The sequence below is a fragment of the Pithys albifrons genome, chromosome 10 (genome assembly GCF_047495875.1).
Source record: "Pithys albifrons albifrons isolate INPA30051 chromosome 10, PitAlb_v1, whole genome shotgun sequence".
Taxonomy (NCBI): Eukaryota; Metazoa; Chordata; class Aves; order Passeriformes; family Thamnophilidae; genus Pithys; species Pithys albifrons.
The window spans coordinates 30,296,487-30,321,603 of NC_092467.1; the positions used below are offsets into that span (position 1 = coordinate 30,296,487).

General features: G+C 47.5%; 1 protein-coding gene across 10 annotated transcripts in view; it reads left to right on the top strand.

Moving 5' to 3' along the window:
• Nucleotides 1-25,117, top strand: part of FGGY (FGGY carbohydrate kinase domain containing) — a 146,236-nt gene that overhangs the window by 7,433 nt on the left and 113,686 nt on the right. For 8 of the 10 annotated variants that reach the window (XR_011698629.1, XR_011698630.1, XR_011698631.1 and 5 more), the window contains exons 2-5: nucleotides 4,474-4,695; nucleotides 7,273-7,384; nucleotides 8,963-9,114; nucleotides 18,726-18,811. Coding sequence is in view for 7 of the 10 variants with exons in the window: in XM_071565052.1 (XP_071421153.1) it covers nucleotides 4,486-4,695; nucleotides 7,273-7,384; nucleotides 8,963-9,114; nucleotides 18,726-18,811 (560 nt within the window). In the remaining 3 variants the exon portion in view is untranslated. The remainder of the gene's footprint in view (nucleotides 1-4,473; nucleotides 4,696-7,272; nucleotides 7,385-8,962; nucleotides 9,115-18,725; nucleotides 18,812-25,117) is intronic. The other 2 variants (XM_071565054.1, XM_071565055.1) reach the window with 1 other exon arrangement.

Here is a 25,117-nt window from a genome sequence, read left to right on the forward strand (position 1 = left end):
GTGACAGAGCTTTTTGTGGCTGTGGTTGATAAGTAGATGGCACTGGCATTCCAGAAAAACCCTTGGCATCAACTGATGTTTTTGCAGGCAGATCAGATCCTGTTGCAGAGCTGCTTTCCTTCAAACACCCTCAGTAACTTGCTGTGCTTGAAAAAGGGATTAATATTTACTTTTACCTTTTTCTCATAAGATATTGTGGTATTTGTGAATCTAGGGGAGCTTTACTCAGGAAAAGACCAGTTAGCAAAGGTTTGTGGTTCTGGTTTTGGCCTCTGCCACTTAACCCATTGCTGTGTGTGCTGATTTGGACATGTGAGCACAGAAACAAGCTCTGCTTCCTGCCCAGCCACTCACAGGCACATCCTGGCTGCTTAGTAAGGAAAAAAAAGAAAGAAAGTAAACATTACATGGGCAGATTGGGTTCCAGGTTTCAAATGTTTGTGGGAAGAATCCAATGCAAAGCCATAATTTTAAGTGCTGAGTAGGAGGTACTGTGAGCTTAATTCTTGAACATCTGTTAGGCTTGTTCTCTAAGTAGCAAAAACACGTTAATGAGCTGAAATCAAGGCTGCCATACAAGGAAGAGAAGTTTGGAGTAATGTTGTGTGTGTGAGCAGGAGGCAGGATGTAAAATACTCCTTTTGCTATTTGTGTTTTGTCAGAAGCAAGGAAGAGAGATTTGCCTGCATTTAGGGAAGAAAAAAAAAAGAATCTGGTTTGCAGCTTGTGGTTTATTCTCAACTTTTTATGAGTCAGCAGCTGAAGGCAGTGCCGAAATAGGGGAAAACCAGGGAAATTCGTGAGAGAGCATCAGGAACAGCCTTGTGCAATGTCTTTGTAGTGAAACTGCTCCCAAGGAACCAGCAGCACCTGCAGCCAGCCTGGGGAGCTCTGAGGAGAGGGAGTGCAGGACTAAGGAGTGAACACACATCATCTGTTCATAAAGATGTCTTAAAAAAGTATATTAAAAATATCTATTCTATCCTATCCTATCCTATCCTATCCTATCCTATCCTATCCTATCCTATCCTATCCTATCCTATCCTATGTTAACACTGCTTTTCCAGCTGAAGGGGAGATGCCGAGTGTGTCCCCCCAGTGACAGTGCAGTTACTCACCAATATCCCCTCTGTGACAGGACAGCAGCTTTTGTTGGTCTGACCAGGTCACAGGCCAGGCCAGGGCAATACAGGAAGTTTTCCTGCCAATATTCCTCAGTGTTACACTCATGGCACACCATTTTTAGCTGGTTGCTCATCCCTGACCACATGACCTGCCTTAAGGAGATCAGTGTGTGCAGCACGTCCAGCAGCACCTCAGTGGCTGCAGCTTGGAGCTCTCTCTGGCTCCTGACATTGTTAGAACCTGGTGGTCCATCCTCCTGTCTCTGGTGCCCCTGCTGTGGTGTGTGCAGGATGCAGCCCACACCTCCTTGGGCTGCTTGGGAGTTTAGTGATGGGCACAACTCCCTCGTGCAAGAACAAGAAATGGCCCCTGGACCCAGCAGTGGGGTCTAAGCAGGAATCACAGAATCATAGAATGGATCGGGTTGGAAAAGACTTCTGAGATCATCAAGTCCAACCCTTGGTCCAACTCCAGTCCCTTTACCAGATCATGGCACTCAGTGCCACGGCCAAGCTCAGTTGAAAAACCTCCAGGGATGGGGAATCCACCCCCTCTCTGGGCAGCCCATTCCAATGCCTGAGCACTCTCTCTGCAAAGAATTTCCTTCTGATCTCCAACTTCAATTTCCCCTGGCAGAGCTTGAGCCCATCGTGCCCCCTTGTCCTATTGCTGAGTGCCTGGGAGAAGAGACCAACCCCCACCTGGCCAGAACTTCCCTTCAGGCAGTTCCAGACAGTGCTGAGGTCACCTCTGAGCCTCCTCTTCTCCAGGCTGAACACCCCCAGCTCCCTCAGCCTCTCCCCACAGCACTTGTGCTCCAGTCCCTTCTCCACCCTCGTTGCTCTTCTCTTCTCAGTTGGGTTGGAAGAGACCTCTGAGATCATCAATTCCAACCCTTGATCCAACCTCACTGTAATCACTCTGGCACTCTGTGCCCTGGGCTGGTGATCACGGTGAGGTTGGATCAAGACATGGTGGATTCTCTGTCCCTGAAGGTGTTTAAGAGGACACTCAGTGCCATGTCCATCCCTTCTCCAGCCTCGTTGCTCTTCTCTGGCCCCGCTCCAGCACCTCAATCTCTTTCCTCAACTGAGGGGCCAGAACTGAACACAACACTCAAGGTGTGGCCTCCCCAAGGCAGAGTACAGGGGAAGGGTCACACCACAGCAGGACAAAATGATGGTGTGGTAACAGATCTCCAGACTGAGCACATTCCCATGAGCTGTTTAAGGGACGGGATGAGGGGAAGCAGGGAAGGTTTCTTTAGCCAAGTGTTGGCTTATGCCATTTTCAGTGCCAATGGAACTTTGCCCTAATCCAGATGCTTAATTATTATCCAGAATGATGCTTGAAGTTTTCTGAGATAAGGGGCTATTGATTTTTCCTTCTTTGTGTCACTTCTGTCTCTTGCCCTCAGTGATTATGCATTTGTGGGGCCATCAGCAGTGGTTCCAAGGCAGCCATGGGTGTGAACAGCCAGTTCTGTGTTCAGACTGACAGCCAAGGATAGATCCTGACCAAAATTAATTAAAAAAAAGAAAAAAGGATTATTTTGAAATGTGAATTGTATTCTACTAAGCAGTGCTTCCCAATCCTTCCAATCTTTCCCTCTTTGCCTCTCCCTCAAACCCCATCTCCAGAAGTATCCAGGTCACTTTTTGGGGAGAAGTGGGCTGGTTTTGGGCAGAGCCTGTAAATGCCACGTGTTCATTGAGTGGTAATTGATCCATTCATTTTCTGGAGTCAGGAGCTGTGTGTCAGCTGAGCTTCACGTGGCCCAGAGACGTAACAGATTCAGGCAGGCACTAAACTTGGCACTTCTCTGACGTTTCAAATGCCTGTACAGCTCTCACTGAACATTCTCCCAGCTTGGGGAAAATGTAAATGTTAACTGTTCATTAAGAACAAACTGTGAGAAATTTAGAACGGTGAATTTGTCACCGTATGAAATGTCAAACAGTTACTGTAGTGAAATAAGCAACTCGTTGTGAATAATGAAATCAACTAACTTAACCTCGCTTTGTTCTTGTGGGGTGTCAGAGAGTAGGCAGAGATTTCCTGGGATGTTCTCATAACTCATTTTCAGCACATTATTTTCTGAGGCTTTAAAATTGGGTGGATTGATGGTGGAGAGCTCTTAAAACCCTAACTTATTGTTTCCTTCTGTGTCCTTTGGGTAACATGTACCAGATTGTCATGCAGTTACTTTAATTATCAGCACCACGCTGGTTTTTGGAGGAGAGGAAGCTGTTTCCAGAATCTACAGAACTCCAGCCTGCCTCACTGCCCTGTTCAGCAGGGACATGTCACTCAGGAGCTGGTTGGATTGACCCACCACTCCTGTCTCTGCTTCAGGAGCGTAATTTGATTGCCTTGAGATACTGAATTACCTGTGGTGCTGCTTGCTGTCTTGTCCAGAGGTGAATCCAGCTCTCCAGGCACCACCAGCATCCCATCTGCCAGGAAAACCCAGGAGCCTCTGGGCTGAAATTTCCCTTCTGTGTGAAGCAGTAGCACAACTTCCCTCCCTCTCCCTTCATGTAGATGTGATAACTCAGTGACTGCAGCTCATGTGGAGTGTGTGAGTGCAGGAACTTCATCACTCTGTGCATATTTATATGTGCAGTTTGCTTTTCAGGAGGTCTGTACCAGAGGATCACAGAATCATAGAGTGGATTGGGTTGGAAAAGACCTCCGAGATCATCAAGTCCAACCCTTGACCCAACCCCACTGTGATCACCAGCCCAGGGCACTCAGTGCCCTGGGCTGGTGATCACAGTAGGGTTGGATCAAGACGTGGTGGATTCTCACTCAGTGCCACATCCATAGAATCATAGAATGGATTGGGTTGGAAAAGACCTCCGAGATCATCAAGCCCAACCCTTGGTCCAACTCCAGTCCCTTTACCAGATCATGGCACTCAGTGCCACGGCCAAGCTCAGCTGAAAAACCTCCAGGGATGGGGAATCCACCCCCTCTCTGGGCAGCCCATTCCAATGCCTGAGCACTCTCTCTGCAAAGAATTTTTTTCTGCTCTCCAGCTTCAATTTCCCCTGGCAGAGCTTGAGCCCATCGTGCCCCCTTGTCCTATTGCTGAGTGCCTGGGAGAAGAGACCAACCCCCACCATGCAGCTTAGATGCCAGCATTTGCAGAAAAGTGGTACAACTACTGCAAGACTTGAAAACATTTAATTAATTAATTAGAAACTGCCAAGTGAAGACTTGCTGCACAAACGAGTTACATTCAAAGTGCCTGTGCAGCGTCCCCCCTGCCCTGCCCGGCTCAGTTTGCCATCGCCAGCTGTTTTACCTGCTGTTAACCCTTTCCTTTTCCTTTCCCTGGCCCAGGTGTCACTCAGGATGCACAGCAGGAAGGAGGCTGCTGCTGCTGCGGGCAGGTACTACGTGGGGGTGGACGTTGGCTCGGCGAGCGTCCGCGCCGCGCTGGTGGATGACAGTGGCACCGTGGTGGCACACGCAGAGCTGCCCATCCGGGTCTGGGAGCCCCAGCAGGACCACTACGAGCAGTCCTCTGCAGACATCTGGGCTGCCTGCTGCTCTGCCACCAAGGTGGGCAACGAGAATAAGGATTTGTGTGGCAGGCAGGTCTTGCAGTCCCTCTGTGTCACTTCCATTCATAGAGTCACAGAATGGATTGGGTTGGAAAAGGCCTCCGAGATCATCAAGTCCAACCCTTGATTCATCCCGACTGTGATCAAGGCATGGGGTGCCCTGGGCTGGTGATCACAGTAGGGTTGGATCAAGATGTGGTGGATTCTCACTCAGTGCCACATCCATAGAATCACAGAATGGATTGGGTTGGGAAAGACCTCCGAGATCATCAAGTCCAACCCTTGGTCCAACTCCAGTCCCTTTACCAGATCATGGCACTCAGTGCCACGGCCAAGCTCAGTTGAAAAACCTCCAGGGATGGGGAATCCACCCCGTCTCTGGGCAGCCCATTCCAGTGCCTGAGCATTCTCTCTGCAAAGAAGTTTTTTTCTGATCTCCAACTTCAATTTCCCCTGGCAGAGCTTGAGCCTGTCCCCCTTGTCCTGTTGCTGAGTGTCTGGGACACACATTCAGGTGTGTTCGTGCTGCATCACTTGTAACTGTCCCTGTACACTAAAGGCACCTGGAGGGGTCTCACAAGGTCTGTTTGGTTGGTCAGGAGCTGAAGGCCAGAGGGACCAAAACTTACGCTACAACTGCAAATAGAATGGAAGGCCCTTCTTTGTGTGGACTCACCCCCTGCCTTCAGGTGTCCCATTTGAAGGTTGTTTTGCTGTTGTGTTCTCTCGCCCAGACAGCTCTGGGAGAGGTCAAGGTTGCTCAGAACGTGGCAGTGCATGTGTTTGAAGATGTGCATTGTACTGCACTGGGGTCCCAGAAAAGCATTTATTGTGGAGAAATTGTTACCTGCTTTGTGAAAGGTCCCTGAAGGGAAGTCCTGGCCAGGTGGGGGTTGGTCTCTTCTCCCAGGCACTCAGCAATAGGACAAGGGGGCACGATGGGCTCAAGCTCTGCCAGGGGAAATTGAAGTTGGAGATGAGAAAAAAATTCTTTGCCGAGAGAGTGCTCAGGCATTGGAATGGGCTGCCCAGAGAGGGGGTGGATTCCCCATCCCTGGAGGTTTTTCAACTGAGCTTGGCCGTGGCACTGAGTGCCATGATCTGGTAAAGGGACTGGAGTTGGATCAAGGGTTGGGCTTGATGATCTCGGAGGGCTTTTCCAACCCAATCCATTCTATGAAAATTCTCTGAAATAATACCTGTGATCCTCCTTGTGAGGGGATCCAGTATTGTAAGACCAAAATAAATGATAAATGTTTGTGGGTAATACAAAGCACAGAACCAGATAGAAATAACCCTTACAGTTGGGGAATATTTGAACCCTCTGATCCAGGATCTGCCCATCCCTGCTGGTGCTAAAGGTGAATCCATGACCTTGCCTGGCAGTGCACACTGAGGCCATTCCATCTTCCCCATCCAGCCCTGGCCTGCTCCATGTTCCAGGGTTGGCTTTTGAAATATTCATGGCATGCCTGGTAATTTGCAGATGGACAGTTTGCCCATTGTCCTGTTATTGATCAGCCTTTTCAAACATTAATGAGCTTGGCTCTGCAGAAATGCCCTGAGAGGGAGGAGAGGAGGTGAGTGGGAAGGAAGGGAAGGGGGGGACTGACAGGAGTGACAGGGAAGAGCAGCTTGTTGTTAAAGCAGAGCAAGTCTTACTCTGTTTATTTGATTTTTCTCTGTGTGAGTTGCTTTGTTCTTGCTCTGAACCTCTTCAAATGCAATCTCTTACAAGTGAGCAATAAAATAGTCTCTGAAACTGGCTTTTCAGAGCCAGTAAGAGACTGGCACTGCAGCAAGTCTAGTGAAAGTCTTTCCTTATAGTACTAATTAAAATAATGATATTTTTATTGTTGCTGAGAAGTGGCAATTTATTACTCTGTTACATTTCAGGTGTCTTGCAACCTCATTAGGCACTTAATCCACGTGGGTGTTGTGTTTTTCTTTCCAGTGCTGCTGGAAGTCATGAAATTCAGGCATTTTGGGGCAGTGAGTTTGGGTATTTTGGTTTGAGAATCTTCCAAACCAGTGTGCTCTCCAAACCCTTGGTAACAGAGACAAGGAGTGCCCTGCAGAGGGGTTGTCATTGCTCTGGGGTTTGACCAGCTTTGTTTTTGGGACCCTTCAGCAGTGCAAGGCCAAAAGCTGTGGCTCAGTGTTCCCAAAGCAGTTCCAGAGGGTTGTTGGTTCCACAGGTGGGAACTGAGTGAAGTCACTGGTGGCAACACTTGGCCCTGTGTCCATGTTTCACATGCAGCTCAGCTCTTTAGAAAACAGGGAAAATGAACATTGCTGGTCTTCTGCCACCTTTATTTTCTGATGTTTTTATGCTTTCTGCCTCACCCAGGACCGTGGATAGTAAAAAGCTGTTCCAGAGCTCCGAGTTCAGTTTTGAAACCCAAAGAATTGTTGGGAATTTGATATTATTTTCCATTAGAAGAGTTAAAGAATACTGAATTTTAAAATGTGGGGAGTTTGAGCTTGCATTTTTAACTTGTAGCTCATTTTCTGTATTAGTTTGGGTGGTCCCTGACTCTGAGCTGTTATCCAGGTGTGTTTTGTGTCCTTTCAGGAGGTTGTCTCTGGAATTGATCCTGGCCTGATCCGAGGGATTGGCTTTGATGCCACATGTTCCCTGGTTGTTCTGGATAAACAGTCCCAGCCTTTGGCAGTGAACTGTGAAGGTGGGTCTGCTCACAAAAAAGGCTCTTTTTACTGTTTTAATTCCACTGGAGAATTAATTTGGGGGTGACAATTGCTTACTCTTTGGCTGTTTGGCATCCTAAGATCAAATTCATTTATCTGGGCTCAGAGAAATTGCTTCTTAGGAAAATCTGGGCTCATTTTAATTCCTGCATGTTTTCTCCTGATCATGGCTTTTATGTGTGTGTGAATGCCCCTCCATTGGCTAAAGGAATGCTAAAAATGTCAGTGCAGTCCAACTGCTTGCTCTGTCCTGGGGCCGCAGGCAAGAGGTTCAGTTGGGTATTTTATCACACTGGTGCTCTGTCTTTGGGACACTGATAAACTCCAGAAACTGTCTCTGACCTTCTCCTAAAAATCTGGTGGGTTTTTTTATTAGTTTTTGAGTTGATGATGCAGAAGACTCGGAGCCTTTGATGCACTTTTTCCCCCAGTGAACCCCATTTAAGATGAGGTTTGTGCTAACTCAGTGGTTCCAGGGACAATACTCACAATTCTGAGTGTGTTCCCTTTCTATTCTCAGATGTGTTTGTCATCCCCTTACCCTTCTCAAAAGACCAGCTTTGCCCCCAAAACATCCTTCTCTACATTTAGATGAGATTATTTATTTTTCAGTTTGGGAGTCTCTTACAATCTGTTCAGTGCCTAATGATGTCTGGGGCTATTTTGTTCTATTGAGTCAAATTCAGTTCTTATTTTTTATGCTCTGATATCCCCACGAACTTTGGAGTTTACACAGTGATGGTGTTAAACAAGAAGACAAGAATTCACTGACCACTCTCATGCCATTGAAAGTCATTCACTTTCACAGTTGAAAGTTGTATTTCCATCAGTTTTGGAAACACTGATGTGCCTCACTCTTGTGCCTCGTGTTGGGCTGTGTGTTCAGGGTGCTGCAGGAGTGGCTGTGCAGAGTATTTGGCCTGAGGGGACTCTGCAGTGTCACCTGGATCTCTGTTCCACCTGCCTGGCAGGTCCTCTCTAGGTTAATTTTGGTGATGTTCTCTTTGCTCCTTGTTCTTGTCATGCAGACTTGCCAGCTGCTTTCCTTGCACATCCAAAATAAAAGCATTTCATCACATTAACCCCCCTGACACTATTTCTGAAGGGGATTAGGGCAGTTCTCCCCACCACCAGAAGAGCAAAGAGGATCCCTGGAGCTCTCTGGCTGGCTGAGTAGCTGATTTAATTTCAATTTTCAGCCTAATTGCTCAGGTTTTGTCACACCTTTAGTCTTTGGTCACCAAAATGCTTCTGAATTTTTGTAACTAAATATGTGAACTTTGTCAAGAAGTTGGAGTTCTTTGGTTGAAGAGCATCTGTGGGGGCAGATGTGCCAAAGCTCTTGGGTGCTCTCAAGCCTGAGTGGTTTCCCACCATTCTCAGTGCTCAGCAAGTCTCAAAGTTGGCTGAGGTTTTATTTCCACATACCTGGTGTGGATTATTAACTCAAACAGAACTGGAGTTTTCCATGCACGGGTGTGAAGCAGCTCAGAGCAACTCCCAGTACTGAGGTGGGGTTGAAATAATCTCTTTTTCCCCTTTTTTGTTGCCCCCAGGAGAGAACCACAGGAATGTCATGATGTGGATGGACCACCGTGCAGGGAGGCAGGTGGAGCACATCAATGCAACCCAGCACAGGGTGCTCAGCTCCGTGGGGGGAGCCATGTCTGTGGAAATGCAGCCCCCCAAACTGCTGTGGATAAAGGAAGTGAGTCCATCTCCCACTCTGGGGCATTTTTACCAGGGATTAATGCCCTTCTTTGGCTTCTGAGAATGAGCTTGGTGAACTCCAAGGTGTGCAAAGTAAGGCCGAGCTTAAGTTGGGATTGAAACGTTTTGAGGTTGTTTTTCCTCTCAGTTACATAGAAATATATTTGATTTAATTGAAATGGAGTGTTCCTGATAGAGCAGGACAGGCAGAGCATCCCACAGGGAGGGGATGGGATGGCTGTGGCTGCTGGAAGGAGAACCCTCAGATCCAGCTTCAGTTCTGTCCCACCAGTAGATGAACCCCCTGCAGAGGGAGGTGCCCTGTTCATTCTGTGCAGCTCCACCTCTGCCTCCTGGGTTTGAATGCTGAGTGTTACAGATGACACGTGGCCCCTTAATAACAACTCTCAGATAAAAGGAGAGACACTTGCCACTTGAATTTTGTACAACCTCCTCCAGCCTGGCTTTTCCCTTTGGCCTCAGTGATGCTTGCTGTCATTTTAACAAAGCCCAAAGGTATTTCCTGCCAGGTTCAAGTATTCAAAGTCTCCTGGTCTTGCAAACATGAGATATCATATCATAACAAGGTGCAGAGTGGGGAGAGTCACAGGAATTAACTGGTAGAAGCAGGTACTGACAGATTAATGATAATGAGTGTTGATAATAAAACAGGAATATCCATCTCCTATTTCTTCCCTTCTCCAGCTATGGGTACCACACATCAGTCATTTTATAGTGATAAGATGTAAGCTGTAAAAACCTTAAACAAACCCATTGAGTTGAAAAATGTTTATATTGCAATGTCTGGGATATCAGCACCTGCCTGACCAGGAGAGGTCAGATTTTGGGGTGCCCAGTGTGCCCAGCCAGGGCTGTGAGTGCCTGCTGTGACCTCCCAGCCCTCTGACACAACTGCTGTGCTTTCATTGCAGGGCTGGTCCCCTCCAAGGGCAGGACACAGAATTCATGAGCCTGGGGCAGGGCTGGCCTGGCAGAAGGTGTTACAGCACAGGACTTGCTCAGATGTCCCTTTTCAGCTCCTGACACACCAGCTAAGGGGATTATTATCCTTAGGAGAGGGTTTTTCCTCTCTGAGCTGCTCATGAGACAGTTCCTGCTGAGTCCTGAGTGGGCTGGGAATGACTCACCACTAAACTGCTTATGCTGGTCCTGCTTACCTTGGACACCTCAAGAGCAGCTCCAGCAGCACCTGAGCTGGGGACAGGAGCTGATGTCTGGGGTTGGGTGTAACCAGCTGAGATTTGAGCATGTGCTGTTAAACTTCTGAGCTTTGAAGAGGCACAGGATGGAGTGTGGTTGCTGCTTCTGTCCTTGTTGCAAAGTAGGAGGGTGAAAGGAATTGTCTGAAGGGGGAAGGTTTGTTTTCAGTGCCAGTGGATTACATGACACCAGGGCTGTCAGCAGAGGGTCCTGGTGGGCCCTGGCAGTTCAAATTCAGCCTTGTGGAGTGCAAGTGTCTTCACTTTGTGCCAAGGAAGAAAAATGTTACAGTAGTTTTGAGTGTCAGGCTCTCCACATGAGAGTTACACCAGAGTTTACAGAGTTGTTGCTCAGTGGACTTCTTGAACTGGTCTACAGATATAAATTAATGAAGTTTCTTCAGATTCTTTGTTATCAGCATTTTGTAGATGAACAAACCGTGACACAGGTATGAAAAGTATGCAGGAAAACAACTTAGAGAATGGTACTTAATGTGTCCTTCCTGTTTTTTGAGCTGCATCATCATTATTTTCTGTGTTCAGTGTATTCCCCTCCTGCTAACACTGCACAGTTCCCAGAGATGTGGCACAGGAGATTCTGCTCTAACACACCACAAGGGAAAACACTGTTCTGATTGCAGGATTATTTCTTGAGCTGGTGATAATGCACAAGCTGGCAAAAAGGAAGTTCAGTTTTCAATCCCTTGGGAGAGTTGCAAGATTAGCAGGTAGAAAGAAACAGATTTGTTTTATTTTGTCCTTTTCAACTGAGGCTCTCAGAGGGCTTTGAAAAGTGAAAAGTCCCATTTTGCTTTTACTTCTGACTGCAAGTGGTGCAGCACAATCTGACTTGAGGCAGACCAGGAATCTGACTCATTTTTGGTCTGATTAATAGTAGATTTTTTTTCTCTGTATATTTAGCTGACTTTTCTGAACCCAAATTTTACACCAGCTGTGTAATGAGTTCCACTGTTTCGTGCACTTTGTGTGAACAGGTGTCTTCTTTTCCCAAACAAGCTCCTAAAATTTCATTTGACTTTCCCTTCCTGCAGTGTATGAGATGGTGAAATGTGTAATTCCCCAGACAGCATCTCCATGCCATGGACCACAGGGATGTTCTTTTCCCTTTTCTTCCCCACTCCTGTTTACTCCTTCTCCCTCCCATATCCCTCCCAGTATCCCAGGAGGTTCAGGCAAGCAGAGGGTTGGGCACATTGACTGACCATGATCAAAACTGGCTACACCAAGGTGTGTCCAGAAGCTGCTTTGGCCTTTGTCCCTCTGGTTGGTGTCACCTTTCTGGAAAGCCTTTGATGGGAAGCTGGACATGGCACAACAGGCACAACACAGGGATGTTTACAGAGAAAGCAAAGCAGAGCAAACCCATGGCCAGGCACTTTGCACAGTCATGCCCCAGGTCAGCACAAACACCCTCATAGATGGAGAGTCACTCTGGGCTATTTTGCTTTGAATTCCCTGGACCTTATTTTGAACTCCCCAGGAGTTTCTTGTTTCTGCCATGAAATGTTGGGGCTGTTTTCCCTCTTTGCCTGGGGTTGGTGCTGTGCACTGGTCTGGGCTTTGCAGAGGGGGAAAAAGAACTGCCTTATGTCTGAAGTGAAATAATAAAGATAAAATAACCTGGTGCTAATAATTATGAGTAATTTATAAATCCATTGAAGTAACCAGCAGAGTCAACTTTAGTGTCATTGGCAAAATGTTCAATCCCTGTCTTTTAGTCAAACCCCTTGTATTTGTAACAATGAACAGCATCTAATTAGGAGAATCTTAGTGAAATATGTTCCTTTCAGTGGATCCTCAGTTCTTTGGAACTCTTAGAACTGTTTTCTTGAGCTGCAAAGTTTATTTAGGCTGGCATACATATAAATGTTTGGTTTGGAGTTTATTACCCAACCAATTCATATTCAAGCTTGCCCTTGGCTTTTCCATGTCCCACAGGTTGTGGATTCAGCCACGGGACAGCACAGTCCTGCTAATACAAGATAAGTTGCTCCAAAGTGACTGTAAACTACATTGGTTTGTTCAGAGTCATTAGTGGGACTGATGATTTAGGAGGTTAATTCGGTGCACTTTTGGAAGTCAGTTGTTAAAAGTACTGATGCTGAATGACCATTTGGAGTGTTGTTGTGCCAACTGTGTGTGCACTGTCACCTCTCCCTTTCCATGGTGCCAGCCTGGCTCTGGAAGGCCACATTGGGAGATCCTGTTGTCTCCTATTTCCCCCTGGGATCTCCTTCCCAAACCTGCCCTGTGCGAGGAGGGGTCTGACAGGGCTCAGCTCAGCAGCACTGGGAAGTTGGGAGCCATTAGGGTGTCTCTCAAAGGAGGTGAATTTCTGTTGCTTGAAGAATTTGCCTCCAAGCAATTAAAAGTATTTCTGAAGAAAATGAAGTTTTACTCTCAATTGGTTGCAGTAGTGAGAGGGAGGAAAATGGAGAAAGGATTAAGGTGACCTACAGGAAAGTTGGGGAGGGACTTTTGACAAGGGCAAAGTGACAGGACAAGGGGAATGGCTTCAAACTGACAGAGGGCAGGGTTAGAATGGAGATTAGGAAGAAATCCTTCCCTGGGAGGGTGGGCAGGCCCTGGCACGGGTGCCCAGAGAAGCTGTGGCTGCCCCATCCCTGGGAGTGTCCAAGGCCAGGTTGGAACAATCTGGGATAGTGGAAGGTGTCCCTGCTCAGGGCAGGGGGTGGCACTGGATGGGCTTTAAGGTCCTTCCAACCCAAAGTGTTCTTTGATTCTCTGGTGACCTGAGTGTGCTTTCCCAAGTCCCTGATGCTGTTCCCAGAGCTGAGGTGGGGCACGGCCTCACTCCTGTCACCAGTGAGGTGGCACCTCTGTGGCAGAACCAGATGCTGGTCCTTGTCTCTTAGGACTTCTTGTTATGCTCCACTTGCATTTATTTGAGGAAAGATTTACTCTCATCTGCTTCTGTTTGGCTTTCATTTCCATGCAATGCATTCTCTTTAACATTTCATCTTCTTCCACATCACAGAGATTTAACCAGAGGCTTCAGATGTGTTCTCTTCTTAAAGCTCTTCATCTCTGTTCCATTTTGCTTTGCAATAAGAAATTAAGCTTTGAAGGCCACAATGGCCTCTTTGAGACCTTTTGTTTGGTTTGCAATTCCTTAGTTTGATCAGTGCTGAATCATTTCACCCTCTGACACCTGGTGGTTAATCTGCATGGAATTAATTGGGTGCTCTGGATGTCTGTGATTGCAGGTGGGTGTTCCTGTGGCCAGGCCAGCCCTGCAGAGGAGTTTGCCTGTCAGGCACAGCTGTTGGCAATAAATGATCAGGGGGGCACTCAGGGCAGAGTGGGCACACCTGTGGCCCCCTCAGGGCAGAGTGGGCACACCTGTGGCCCCCTCAGGGCAGAGTGGGCACAGCTGTGGCCCCCTCAGGGCAGAGTGGGCACAGCTGTCGCCCCCTCAGGGCAGAGTGGGCACGCCTGTGGCCCCCTCAGGGCAGAGTGGGCACACCTGTGGCCCCCTCAGGGCAGAGTGGGCACAGCTGTCGCCCCCTCAGGGCAGAGTGGGCACGCCTGTGGCCCCCTCAGGGCAGAGTGGGCACGCCTGTGGCCCTCTCAGGGCAGAGTGGGCACGCCTGTGGCCCTCTCAGGGCAGAGTGGGCACACCTGTGGCCCGTGGGTGGTGGGAGAGGGAGTCCAGTGTTAAATCTGTTGTGCAAAGCAAAATAAATACATTGGGCTTTTTTGAAAAATCTGATTTGTGTGGGTGCAGCTGCGTCTGACTTTTGAATGTGGTCAGCCAAGTTAAGGACACCAAGTGTAGGTGAAGTTGAAATAAAGAATTATTATCCTTTGATTTGGAAACCAGCTGGGACATAGCTCTGACAAAGTCTCCCTGAAGTGAGGAAGGTAAGTTGTAGTGTTGACTTCACTGGGAAGGGAAGGGGTCTGTCAAAAGAGCTGATTAAGTTCACTTCTCTTGTGGTTACTTCCTTAGCTTTCTTTGTTGTCTGGAATTATCTTCCCAAACATTATTGCAGTAGTTCTCCTGTGGCTGCAGGTGCAGTTTTTGCAGCAGGTTCTGCTGTTTTGCAGACTTTGGTTGAGGAATTGGATGTTCACTGCCTGAGGGAGTGTGGAGATAGTTTGGGAGGTGATGAACTGAAAATACAGGTCCAGGCTCCTCCACTTGGGTGTTATTTTGCTGCAGGTGTTTGTCAGTGCATCATATTTTCACCCATGTCTGTGCTGTGCACACCAGCACTGGAGCACAGAGCAATGCCAAAGCTGCAGGGAAGGCTTTCCCAGCTCCACAATTAGCCTGTTGGTATTTTTTTTTCCCAAGAGATAGTAGAAGGAAAAAACCCAGCCTTATTTACTAATTTTTGGCTGGAAATTTTATTGTAGCTTGTGCCAAAAGGAAAGGATGCATGGTATGTTTTCCTCATAGTAATGACATTACAGACCAGCTTTTCCTAAAAAGTGCTGGTCCCATGAAATCAGAGATGCTGGTGTTGGTTCTGAGGGGGATGCTGGACTGGGAGTGGGTGTTTAACTGTCCCCAGATGGACTCCAGTGTTCTGTGCTCTGCTCTGTGGTACTGGTGGGCAAAGAGCCTCCCTGTAGCAAAATAAAATCACTTCACACTGTCTACATGTTATTCCTCTGCAATTAATAACTCAAATCAATAGCCTGAGAAGTTTTTCCCTGGCACAGTGGGCAGTGATGTCTCTGTGTTGCAGTTCACATTCTCAGGGCTGCTGTTTGATCCAGAGTAGTTCTTTCTGTTCCTCTGGGACTTGCAGCTCCCTTGGGATGATTTCAGGAACAGTGAAAGCCTCTCTTTGCCTGGCTGTGGAGGGGAGGGTGGTGGATGGGCTGGCACCAGCTTGGCAGCAGCTCCTTGGCTGGTGCAGTTCCCCTTCCTTGCTCCCTGCCCTTCCAGGGGCTTTTAGTCTTGTTCAATGTGAGTGAATGTTCTTCCATTAAAATCACCAATAAATTCTGTGTGAAGGGAGGATGAGTCCAGGCTGCTGAGTTTGGAACTGAACTCTTGTTTAGAATTGTTTATGGATGTTTCAGCACTGTGTTATCAGAACCCACCCACGGTGCAGACACACATGGATGAGCCACGCTCAGGGTGCCTCTGCTGCCTCTGCATGTGGCTAAGACACATCTTGCCTTGGTGGTCTCACTCCAAGAATTTACATTCCAAGCCTCTGCTCTCCCCCCAGTCCCAGTTCCTGAATCTGATAATTCAGTCAGTTAATCTTTTACCAATTAGAGTGCAAGTGGTGGTTGCAGAAGGGATCCCTTTGCAGCCCAGGGACAGAATTCCTGCTCAGGCCTCCCTTGGAACAGCTGTCACATGGTTTGGCATCCCCTGGGAGGTGTGGGAGATCCAGGCTGGCAGTCCCTGCTCTGAGCTGGAGCAGGGCATGGGACAGGAGTTTCCTGCATCCCTGGGAGTGTGTGCATTGACTGTTCAGGGTTCTCCTCCTTCCTTTCCCACACTGTGCTTTTGCTTTGTGTCACTGACTGATTTCAAACCCCATCCTGCAGATTGCCTGGGAGGGAGGGGGAGGCTCAAACCTGGCAAAAGCAGGTGGCTCTTCAGTGGTGTTCAGGTTTCTTTCTGATGTTCAGGTGACTTAGATTTGGACCTGATGTGGAACTGGAATGCTCACATCAGCTTTTGCTTTTGCACTAAATGTTAAAACCTTTTTCTGCTTCCATCTGTCCCTCCTGGTTTTAATCTGGATTTCTGACACACCACTTTGGGATGATTTTTGGAGTTTTGGGGTTTGGCTGATGAAATTTAGACCAGTCCACTGTTAAATCAGCTGTTGCTTCTGGCCCAGATTTAGCTGATCTCATGGCCCCCAGGGATCTCCTGTGAAGGCTGCCTATGGTGGCATTTCAGATAATTTGATTAATATTTAATCTGTATTAACAGCAAAAATCAGGACATCTTTGTTGTTTGTATCCACATTTTACTTCTGGGGGAAAAAAGTGTGTTTTAACAAACATGAGATGGCTGAAGATCCCTCATCTCACAGGATAACTCTGCTCAGAGCAGAAATCCAGGGTTTCCTGGGCAGCAGGAGACCAGCCCAGCAAGCCAGGAAGATCTGAGTGAGAAAGCTCTTTCAGGTTTTCCAAGGAGAATCTGCCTCTTGGTGTCTCCAAAAAATTCTGTTGGATGCTGGAGCTGATGTGAAATTCTGTGTGTGTATTTTCAGTCCAGCCCCTCATTGTCCTGGATCCTTCTTGTCTGGGAGTGTTAAAAGACATTGAACTACATAATTCTTAAACTCTTTGTCCCCAGGCATTTGGGATTGTCTGTAACAACCTCCCAAAATTATTCTGTGGGGGTAGAGGTGTTAAAACAACTCAGAGAGCTGAAGGAAAGGGACTCCAGGAGTGCCCTGGGAAGGAGCAGGACTGTGGGAGCTCCTTTGCAGGAGAGTTTGGAGAGTGAGTCGCAGCATTGGGAGCGTTCCCAGATCTGCTCCACAGCCCCTTTAATGTGGGCACAGACTCCTGGCTGGGGGTGAAAATAAATCTGAATTCACTTCAGGGAGTGTGGAAAACGTGAAGCCTTTGAGAGTGTGTGGGAAAAACCCCACGATTTTTGTCCTCTGTGCTAATCAGTCATGACACAGCACCGGGAGGGCAACAACTGAATCATCTGGATGGTCATGGAACAGCCCCTTTGGAGTGTCACTGACTCGTGGCTTTTGGGAATCCTTGGAGAAACAGAGCAAGGATCCAAGGAGTGTCTTTGATGAAGCAGATTTGTTTGAATAGGACAGTTATTCTTAATTCAGTTTTTCTGATTAATAACCAAACTACTCCTGTTGCTTCTTGAAGATTGTCAGTGTGTTAATTACACATAATGGCTTTTATTAGCAAAATGATCAGGCTGGGTGGCCTTTGGACTGAACTGTGGAGCTCCTTTGCATTCACACCTGAGGTTGGGTTTGGTGTGAGGAGCAGCCAGTTGTGTGTGGGGTGGATGAGCCAAATCCCAGTGGTGGGAACAGACACCCTAAAGTTGTGCATTTCATGTTAAAAGGTTGTAATTGGAGCATTTCTTTATTGAACTCAGTAGAAACCCAGGGAGTTTTAGAAGTTTTTGAAGAACAAAACACAAAGCTAAGTTTGGATCATCCTTTGCATGATCCAAACTAAGCCAGATTTTGCTATTTTTGTACTTACCCAGTTGCACTGTAGTTTGTGGAATTCATGGAGTCCTTTTCAGTAATTTTCTGGACTTGTAAGATTTTGGGTTGATATCACATAGTGTTTGAATTAAGTTACAGAATCACAGGATGGTTTGGGTTGGAAAGGGCCTTAAAACTCATCTCATCCCACCCCCTGCCATGGGCAGGGACACCTCCCACTGTCCCAGGGTGCTCCAAGCCCTGTCCAGCCTGGCCTTGGACACTCCCAGGGCTGGGGCAGCCACAGCCTCTCTGGGCATCTCTGCCAGGGCCTGCCCACCCTCACAGGGAAGGATTTCTAGAGCCAAATACTCTCTCTTAGAATGGAATTATGTTCTTTTAATTCAGCATGTACATTCTTGACACTGCATGGAGTTAAATCTTGCTCCAGAAAGACCCTGGGTAGGACTTGTGTTTCCAGTGCTCTTAAGAAGTGAGAGAACTTTGCACCTGTTCACTGATTTAAAAAGCTGGTGGAGGTTTTAATGCAATAATACCTTCCTGTGGCAGCCTCATTGTGCCCCTTGTGCTCTGCAGCACTGACTTCTCTTTGGGTTTGGTATTTTTATTTATTTTCATGTGCCAAGGTCAGAGGTGGCCGTTGATTTCTTGCTTTCTGGGCCACCATCTCTCCGCAGAGAATAACAGTGGAACTCCCTAGAAATCAGTCTTGGGAGCAGAGTTTTAGGAGTTTGGAAGTGTCCAGTGGCTTTTTGCAAAGCTTTGATTTGGAAGCTTTGTTCTTGTGCTCCCAGAGTTTTGTTTTCTTCCTGTGCTTATAATTAAAAATATGAAATTTAAAGTGGTAAATTCTAGAAAACAGAGTGTCCTTCAAGTAAATTATTTTGGGGGAGGTTTTGTGTTGAGTTGGAGGCTGCTCTGAGATGGAGCAGCTGATGGGGAACTGAGAGAGCCCAGTTACTGATCTGAAACTTGGGCTCCATGACCTTCTCATGGGAAGCTTTGCTTGAGATCAGCCTGTGGTGGGGCCAAGGCTCAGTTCTCCAGGCAGGAAATCAGGGAGTGGAGCAAACAGGATGAGCAGAATAACTGCCTTGGAACAACTGTCCTTTTTACCTAAATATCAGGTATTTAATTGAGTTAAAATAAGGACAGTGATCATGCCTGACCTCTAATATCTGCATTTCTAAACGTGTTTTCCTCAGAACTTGCCAGAATCCTGGGAGAAGGCAGGCTGCTTCTTTGACCTTCCAGACTTCTTATCCTGGAAAGCCACAGGTGTCACTGCCAGGTATGTTCATTACAACAATTTAATTGGGCCTTCCTTGGCTGTTTCCTTCTCAATGCTCTGCTTTAATTCCCTGTGACTGGACTTGCTGTTCTGTGCATCTGTCTGTGGTTGGGTCTGCCCCAAAACATCTTGAAACCATCTCCTGCTTCCATGTGATTCCTGAGCACAGTTCCTGGGAGCAGGGAGAGCACAGACACAGATAAATGTCAATTCATTGTTCTTGTGTTCCATCTTGGAGCAGAAATGTGGTTGCTGGAGTTCTGTGAAATGAACTTTTAATAATTCTTTGAAATCTGGGGGTTTTTTTTATAAATCTATTGACTTTTTTGAGAATTGGAAGGAAACACTTCCCTGCCACGTGGGAGGGATCTGTAAAAATCTTGTTTGCAGTGGTCACTTCACTGTAAAATAACTCTCTTGCTCCCCCAAAACCATCCTGGAATACTTGCTGAGTAACCAAACCCCCTGAGAGAACCCCTGAAATATCTGGGTTCAAGAGATGTGTATTTGCAGATAAACAACTCCCTGTGAAAAGTGAGGGACTGTATTAGTTATTTAAAATAAAGCCTTATGGACTTCCATGACCAGCTGCAGTTCAGTTATTTCCATGGCACTTTCTGGAGCTGAGTCTGCAAAGTGCAGTCTCAGATGAAAACTGGTCACAGGATAGTTTGAATCTCTCTGAAATGAAGATTCCTTTGCCTCAGACACAGCTTTTGAGTTATTTGAGTGCTCTGTTCCTCCCTGGTTACTCTTCATGATTGACAACTCTTGGTATAATGTTATATATTGAATATTCCCTGCATTGTTGAGTCATTATTCAAAAAGTTTTGGTTGTTTTGGTGAATGTTGGGAAAAGACTTTCTGGACCAAATCCTCCCCCAGCTTTGGTTGAGAGTTTTTTATTTTGAATAAAATAGTTCCTTGTCCATCCTCCTTTGCTGCCTGAATGTGCTGCCCCCAAATTTAACCCATTGTTTTGGCTCTACTGGAGTGTCTCACAGGGCAGCAGAGAGAAAGAAAAAGACAGGGAAAGAAGGTGAGAAATGTTTTGCTGGAATCAGACCTGATTTTTTTTCTCCCTTTCTCTGCTTTCCCCCCCCAGGCACACCTGGTTTTTGGGAATTGCCTTGTAGTTTGGGGAAGTAAAGGAATTTGTCCTGTTTATGCTCATAATAGAAGGGAATTATGAATTTATCAACTCTCAGATTCTTCCCACCTTTTCTCCCTCTGAGCACAAAGAAGTCTATTCATGGGGCAAGACTGTTACTCACAGTGATTCATACAGAACTTGGCCCTGATAAAAGAGATTCATTTTTTTAGAAATTTGTTTTGGTGATGAGGATTTTACCAAAATAAGTGCCATTTCCAAAGAAAAGACCTTGCTGCTTTAACTTTTGAACCTCTGAAACATTTTGTGTGTGTTTTTCTGTTGAAAACTGTTTCTTTTTGCCTTCACTGAGGTCCCTCAAGTTGTGTGTGAGATCAGAATGGACATGTTTGAAAAGCAGAGCTTGGTGTCTTTCTGAGCATGGAATTGTTTCCCTTTCCCCTTCACTTCTGCTGGCTTGAACTGCCTTATTGCCAAGGTTTTTTCCAAACTATAATAAACAACAAGGGCTTCTTACCTCAAATATATCCTGAGATTTTTTACCTACTGGCTTTGACATTGCTTTGTATCTCACTGAACTGAACTGAACAACATCCACCCATCAGCTCCAACAGGACAAGTTCCAAAGTGTTGCTTCCCATTGTTCTTGGAACACTGTTGCCTGTAACTCCATATTTAAAAGAGTTATTTTTTATTATTTCTCCTTGATGAAAGACCACTGAGTTTTTCTGAACAACCCTGACTATTCTGCTTTAGAAGTGTTGCTGACAGCTCTTTAGTTCACAGATTAAAACTGTGGAATTTCTCAGCTCTGCCCCCCCAGGGCTGCAACAATGAGTGTTGGCTTTGCCACTGGAATGGCCAGTTGTCCTCTCTCAGAGGTGCTGTGGAGGGCACAGAAATGCTTTGCAGGGGCTCAGCTGCTGTGGATGGGACTCCCTGCCCTCCCTCCCACCACCTGTAACCTCTGAGAACTTCTCCTTTATCTGGTGGTTTGGGTGCAGGCACCTTAATAAAACCTGAACACTCCCCTGCTTCAGTCACAGGCCACTGCTCTGGATGGAGAGTTCCTGCCCGGGGGGCACCTCGGGGTTCCTCCCCGAGGGGGGGGGCACCCCTGGCACCTCGGGGTTCCTCCCCGAGGGGGGGGGGGGCACCCCTGGCACCTCGGGGTTCCTCCCCGAGGGGGGGGGGGGGCACCCCTGGCACCTCGGGGTTCCTCCCCGAGGGGGGGGGGGGCACCCCTGGCACCTCGGGGTTCCTCCCCGAGGGGGGGGGGGGCACCCCTGGCACCTCGGGGTTCCTCCCCGAGGGGGGGGGCCACACCTGGCACCTCGGGGTTCCTCCCCGAGGGGGGGGCCACACCTGGCACCTCGGGGTTCCTCCCCGGGGGGGGGGGGGGGGGGGGGCACCCCTGGCACCTCGGGGTTCCTCCCCGAGGGGGGGGGGGGCACCCCTGGCACCTCGGGGTTCCTTCCCAGGGCCACACCTGGCACCTCGGGGTTCCTCCCCAGAGGATACATATGGAACTTCCGAGTTCCTCCCAGGGGGCACACCTGGCACCTCGGGGTTCCTCCCCGAGGGGGGGGGGGCACGCCTGGCACCTCGGGGTTCCTCCCCAGAGGATACATCTGGAACTTCCGAGTTCCTCCCAGGGGGCACACCTGGCACCTCAGAGTGTTTCTCCTGCAGGTCTGTGTTGCAGCTCAGAGTGTGCCTGAGCTGTTGCACTGGGTGGGATTCACACAGGAATTTCTCCAAGATCACGTGGATTCAGGCCCAGCCTTCTGCTCCAGGGCCACTTCCAGTCATGAGCAATTCCCTGGAAAATGAGCTGCTCTCTGCTGCAGTTAAGATGAACTGTAACTAATGAGAGATTAAACCTGTGAGGGAGGATTTGGAACCACAGGGAGCAATGTCAGGCTGACATTAGTGAGGCAGGGAGTGTCCAACACTGCTACAGGCCACCTCCCAAAATCACCAAAAGAAGAGTTGGAACAAACTGAGGATTTGTGCAGATTATTTTTTCCTATATTATTATCCTCTAGATTTGTTCATATTTAGGGGAAAGTAAGGAATTACCTAGTAGAGACTTCATCTCATATAGGGCTGTTGATGCAAGTAATTTTCCTGTGGAAATAATTGTCTGGTCAGTCTTCAGCTGCTTGTCATCATGGCAGGGAGGAGGGTGGAACACACATTGCACAGTCTTTGGGGGAACTTTTCTAAATGATCTCCTTCCAGCAGATCTCAGGATCGTGAGTTTCTCCAGAGAAAATTAGTTTTATAAGAAAGAAATTCATACTATTATAGTAATTACAGGCTGCAAAGTGAAAGGCAAATGGTTGTAGGTGATAAAAGGCACTTCTGGGAAGGACAAAACCCATGTTAGTCTGTGTGAGAGAGGGTGGTGTCTTGTTAATACAATGTATTTACAACAGAAAGATACCTTGCCTAATTATCTTTCATTTATGAGTTCCTTGCCTTGTGCACATTTAAATAGCTGAGTCTTTCAGTGATGGGGCCCTAAAGTTTATTTGTAACACGTTTCCAGTTGCTTCTCTTTGGGCTTGAGGTGGCTCTGACTGAAATCCAGAGAACTCCTTGGATGCTGCTGGGGGTGGTGCAGACCCTGCTGGGACCAATGGAAGGGACTGGGCTTTGCTGAACTGCAGGGAGGGGAGTTCTCAGTCAAACATTAAGCCAAGAAAATGCTCTGGAATCCAAGGGTGTGGATTCAGGTCTCTGTTGTATCCCCTGTGTGATCTGGAGAAGTGAATTAAATCTGCATCTTCAGAGGTGTTCAGGCAGCTGAATAAATACATTTGGGATTTCATTGCTATTCATTCCTGTCTTAGAATCATAGAATGGATTGGGTTGGAAAAGATCTCTGAGATCAGCAAGTCCAACCCTTGATCCAACCCCACTGTGATCACCAGCCCAGGGCACTCTGTGCCCTGGGCTGGTGATCACAGTGGGGTTGGATCAAGACGTGGTGGATTCTCCCTCAGTGCCGCATCCATAGAATCATAGAATGGATTGGGTTGGAAAAGACCTCCAAGATCATCAAGTCCAACCCTTGGTCCAACTCCAGTCCCTTTACCAGATCATGGCACTCAGTGCCACGGCCAATCTCAGTTTCAAAACCTCCAGGGATGGGGAATCCACCCCCTCTCTGGGCAGCCCATCCCAATGCCTGAGCACTCTCTCTGCAAGGAATTTTTTTCTGATCTCCAACTTAATCCAACTCTTGGCTCTTCATCTCTTCCATTGGTACCTCACACACTCTAAGGAGGTTTCTTGCTTTTGCTGCTCTGTCAGGGGAGTCCTCACCAAATATTTCATCCCAATAGGTTGGAAACTCTGAGAAAGGAGAGAGTTTGGAAGAGGAGCTGATGTTTAGAGGTGCAGTTGAAAACCCCCCCTGGTGTGAGTTCAGTAGTTTTATCTGCTGGATGTGTGTGTGTGTGTGTGTGTGTGTGTTTGCAGGATTGGGCAATGCTGCAGTGGGAGGTGGTGAGGGCAGCAGTGCAGACACCCCTTCTTTGGGGCCAGCTGCCCTTCCCTTCCCTGCCAGCCCTGCCCTGACTAATGGGCACTCTTTGGCTGGGCTTGGGCTGCTTGTTTATGTTTTGTGTCTCCTTCAGAAGGTGGCTGGTTTGAACATCACCCTCTCCAAGGAAAGGAAGGGCCAAGGGAATATGATTTCCAAAGGGTGTTGGGATCAGTGCTGAGCCCACGTGGCAGGGACAGCATCCTGAGCTGCTCTGGGGGCTCTGTCCTGTTTATGAGATGAAACCCAAGACCTCAGACTTGTTTGGAGGAGTCTCTGGAGGAGGGAGAATTATCCTGAAGGGCTGGTTGGGAGGGGAGAGATGGTGTTTTTGTGGATTGGACAAACAAAGTACCCTGGATGTCTTGTCATGAAGCCAAAAGCAAGTGGCCCTGTGGTTGTATCTTTGCCAAATGAGAGAATTCTCTTGCTCTCAGGCTTTTAATAAATTCAAAACATGTTCTGTAGAGACTGGTGACACAGAGACTGATCCAGAAAATAGGAAATGTGTAGCTGGAAAAGTTACCAGGGCTGTGAAGGGCAGGTGCAGTGTGGGCCATTGCTGTTAGATTTCCTTCTTGTTGTTGTTGTTTGAATTTAAAAATGGCACGTCCTTGAGTGCAGAGAGTAACCTGAAAGAGCTGGAGAGAATTGTTAGCAGGTCTCGTTAACCTTGGCCAGGAAGCTCCCAGGCAAACAGGAAGCCTTGGCCATTGTTATTGTACAAGTGCCCTTTACAAAATATTAGCAAAAGGAGCTTAATGTGTTTTCCACAAGAACAGGAGCCCTTCTTAGTGTCTCACTGTGAAGAAAACCTGCATTGTCCCTTTGCAGCAGCTTTGGCCATACATTGAGACACTGCATTGCAGAGCCTTGCATTGAGATCTTCAAATATTTACTCCTTTGATTATTTTTTTAAGATGTTGGGGTTGTTAATTAGCTGTGGCAGGATCTAGCCCTTTGTTTTCTATTGTGCTCATTTGCTGCTGAAAGGCAAAAAAAGCCAGCCAGGTCAGTGCAGAGAGGCTTGGGGCAGGCAGGGGATGTATTCCTGGCAGCTTTCCATGGAGACAGCGAGCCCGGAGCCAACCATGAAGTCATCCTGAACTCAGGGACTCTCACTAATCCCAGGCACTGTGTCTTCATTTGACAAAGCAAAGGCTGCTCCCTGAGCAAGAAATGCTGTTCCACAGGGGGGTTTGTTCAGCTGGGATTGTGCCCCAGAAATGGGGTGGTGATAGGAGGGGGATCAGCCCTTTGGTCCCAGGTCCTGCTCCCCCAGGCCAGCCCGGCTCCCTCTCCCTGCACTCAGCTCGGGCTGAGCAGGGGCTTGATGTGAAATTTGAGAAACATATGTAGTTTTCTATTTCAGGAAAGTGATCTCAGGGGTTGAATGTGTGTTTTGTTGGCTGGTAAGCTCTGATCTTGCCTAGTGTGGTGGTTTGAGAGCGTGTGTGTGTCTGTGTGATGGTTAAAATGTTCTCCAGCGCTTCAGATAAATAATAATAATGAAAATAATAAAAAAATCAGGGGTCACATTCAATGTTGTTAAAGATCTTATTTCTTCAGTCTCAGAATACAACATCCTACATCATAAAAAGCCTCTTAAATAAATATATTATGTGCATCTTTTATTTTTCCA